Raw genomic sequence first — 3,162 nt, 5'->3', positions numbered from 1 at the left:
GGCGGGGCTCGAAAAGTTGGACGAGTTTGGAAGAGTGGAGGGGCGGAGGGGAGAGAAAGCAGCGTTGCGATTGTGTGGTGCAGGTGCAAGCGAGAGCGGTGTGGTAGTGGTAGAGGGAAGTGCCAAAACTTTTCTCTGAATAACGTGGCAGTGACTGCGAATGTGAGGCGGTGAGCGAAAAGGCGAGCAGTGCGTGAGATGTATTGACTGAGTGCTCCCGGTAACCAATTACCTCGCCATTTGCTGGAGGGTGTCGGCCGATCCCCCCCACCCCTTTCTTTCTCACCGTGCGTGGCCTTGGCGACCCGCCAAACGGCCCGCGTTCCATGCGTGTGTGCCCTGAGATATCTGCGACCTTCTCCTCTCGTTCTCTCTCTCACACACACGTGCGCGCGCACACACACACACACACACTCGCTACTCTCAGCCTTCCCCTCTCGCTCGCTCTTGCGGCCTACTTGCATGCGGTTGCCGAGGCGGTTGCCTTCCGTATTAGAATGCGCGGTCGCGTTCGCTTTTAATATGAACGCGCCGGTGTTTGCGCAGCGCGCCGGGCGGGTCTGCCGCCGCGCCCTGCTCTACCCCACGACCCCACTCCACCCGGCCGCTCGCGCACACTCTTTGCGCAGACTTCGCCGCGGACTACGCGCGCTCTGTTACTGAGATTATTATCTGCGGTGCGACCCAAATTCCTGATCATGCTGATTCGAAAGTCAGAGAAAATGAAAGGCAAACAGCGCAGTGCGGGTACACGGCCCCGCCCGCCTGCGCCCGGCCGCCGCATCGGAATGGGGTATATGTTCTTTAGCCATGGGAATGATAATAATCACTGACTCGGTGGTGAGCTGCTGCTCTACGGTTTCGCGGGCGTTTTCGCAGAAACGGGTGAGGTCGGTTTGCGAAATCAAATAAGTGATGCGTCCGGGTTGCGGCGGCCACGTTCCGAAATGGTTATTTCGCAATAAACTTGTGGCGCCTCTGACCTAGATTACGCCACGAGCTTTTAATTATGCCACTGTGCTGCTGCTGGATAACTTGGGCGCGGTTAAGTCCCTTTTGAGGGCCGAGCGGCAGGGCCCGACTGCGGGCCTGCTACTATACACTGCGGACGGGGACGTCGCACATGTGCGGGTTTATTGTTAATTTAAAAAGCTATGTCGCCCTGTCTGACGTGGGCCTTTTTTTCTGTTTGCAGGGAGGGGCCGGAGGAGCGCGTGAGCGTGAGCATGACGCCCTCCTCGCCCCCGACCACGCTGCCGCTGCTCACGCTGTGCCTGGCGCTGGCGGCGGGGGTGGGGACCAGCTCCGGGTCGGGGGCGGCGGGGGTCGCCGTGCAGGGGGGCGGCGGGCCGCCCGCCGCGCCGCCCCCGCCGCCCACGCCGCACGACAACGCGACGGCCGCCGCCACCGCCCGGCCCGCCGTCAAGGACCACGGCTTCGGGCTGGGCCTGGGCTACGGCCGCGGCGGGCTGGACGGCATGCTCGCCGCCGTGTTCAATAAGGTGAGTGCGCTGAGCTTTCCGCAGGACCCTCACGAGCCCTCCGTGCTAATTCCCACAACGCTTTGCCGACAGGTGGCCAAGGGCACGACGGCCACCCCAATGACAACGCGGCCGCCGCCCGCGCCGCCCACCACCACGGCGGCGCCCACCACCACCACCAGGGGGCCGCCGAGCACCACGGCGCGGCCCGCCACGCCTCCGCAGCCCACCGAGATGGTGCCGCTGCGACCGCCGCCGCCCATGCCGCCGTCGCTGGAGGCTGGGCTGGCGGCCGTCGGCGGCGCCAATCCAACGCGCCGCGCTCCGCACCCGCTGCCAGACTACGCGCCGCCCAACCGGCCGCCACCGCTGCCCGCCGAGTACAACCCCTTCGCCAACAAGGCCATCCTCAGGGGCAGCCAGTCGGAGATCGGCAGCGCGACGCCCGGCCGCAAGCAGCACCCGCAGCTGCTACCGCCCCGGTGAGTACCAAACTTTCTCGTGCAATTAGTTGCTTCGTATCCGACGGATATTCGCCGAGATCCAGGCGCGACGTTGCCGGCGTGTCTGGCAGCACGCGCGCGCCCGTGGGCGACGGGCTGCCTACCCTGCGGTCCGCGGGCGCCGTGGCCGCTCTGCTGCGCTCTGCTAACTCGTCTCTGTGTGCCCCGCAGACCGCTGGACGAGCTCATCCCGCTACGCCCGGTCAACACGCCCAGTCAGGGCGGCGGTGGCGGTGGAGGCGGCGGCAAGGGCTCCGGGGATGCGGCACTCCCCGCCCCGGAGGCGCCCCGGCCGGAGCGGCCCCCGGAGCGGAGCCCGGAGCGCTCGGGCGGCAAGCACCACCTCGACAGCCACATCCACACGGTGGCCTCGGCACCGGCTCCGGCCCCAGCCCTGTCTCCCATCGGCCACCACCAGGGCGGCGGGGCCGGCGGCCACGGCGGAGGCCACGGACACGGCCACCACGGCAACGGCCACGACCACGCCCTCAAGGCCGCCAAGCCCACCGAGCTGCTGGAGCAGGTCAACAAGGACTCCATCATCGACGTGCAGGCCGGCGTGGCCGTGGTGGCGGACCCCGCCATCCACCGGGACGAGGACAACCGGGACAAGGTGCGTAGCAGCGCGCAGAGAGCCGACGACGACTTCGCCAGACTTTTGGATCGGCCTAATCGACCGAACCGAATCATATCGTTTGACGAGCTAAAGGATTAATTTTCCGGCCCGCGGACGTGCCGGGTGGCCTGAAAGGAGACGAGCGGGACGAGCTTGATTAAGGGCGGGACCGACACAGCTCGGGGGAGCGGCGCGCAGCGGGTCGTAGTTAGAGAAAGCGAGGCTACTTCCGTAAATGGAAGGGAAAGGGGTTGAAGGAGAGAGGGGGCTAAGGATCCGGCAACGGGGGACCAAAGCAGAGAGCGTTACGTAATTCAGAGGACACACTCACTCAGTCCTTCTCGAGAGCGATGTTTCAGGGAAGTAATTTGAAGGTTTCGTCTCGGAGTAATTTGACTCTTTTTTGCCTTCTTCTTTCTGCTTCTTTTCGTTTAAGAGCTAGAAGAGAGACCGCTCCTCTTTTTCCTCGGCTCTGATGTGGTCGCCTGTGTGGGCGCGGAGACTCCAGCTGAGACTGTACTCGCCTCGCAAGCACCTACCCACTTACCTCGCCCACCCACAC

General features: G+C 65.0%; 1 protein-coding gene across 1 annotated transcript; it reads left to right on the top strand.

Annotated features, from left to right (window-relative positions):
* Window positions 1-760: 760 nt before the first annotated feature.
* On the top strand, window positions 761-2,804 carry LOC113217987 (uncharacterized). Its single transcript, XM_052275036.1, has 3 exons — window positions 761-1,502; window positions 1,575-1,963; window positions 2,156-2,804. The coding sequence occupies exons 1-3, from the start codon at window positions 1,155-1,157 to the stop codon at window positions 2,697-2,699; spliced, it is 1,281 nt and encodes a 426-aa protein (XP_052130996.1). The 5' UTR covers window positions 761-1,154; the 3' UTR covers window positions 2,700-2,804.
* The last annotated feature ends 358 nt before the right edge of the window (window positions 2,805-3,162 follow it).

Source organism: Frankliniella occidentalis, unplaced genomic scaffold (genome assembly GCF_000697945.3).
Source record: "Frankliniella occidentalis isolate FOCC.00 unplaced genomic scaffold, Focc_3.1 Scaffold495, whole genome shotgun sequence".
In the NCBI taxonomy this organism is placed as follows: Eukaryota; Metazoa; Arthropoda; class Insecta; order Thysanoptera; family Thripidae; genus Frankliniella; species Frankliniella occidentalis.
Note: the sequence above shows the minus strand (reverse complement) of the source record. Positions and strands in the feature narration are given on the sequence as shown.

Coding starts and splice junctions, on each gene's coding strand:
- LOC113217987 (XM_052275036.1), top strand. CDS start 1,155: ATGTCGCCCTGTCTGACGTGGGCCTTTTTTTCTGTTTGCAGGGAGGGG. Junction 1,503..1,574: donor TCGCCGCCGTGTTCAATAAG/GTGAGTGCGCTG, acceptor CTTTGCCGACAG/GTGGCCAAGGGCACGACGGC. Junction 1,964..2,155: donor CCGCAGCTGCTACCGCCCCG/GTGAGTACCAAA, acceptor TGTGCCCCGCAG/ACCGCTGGACGAGCTCATCC.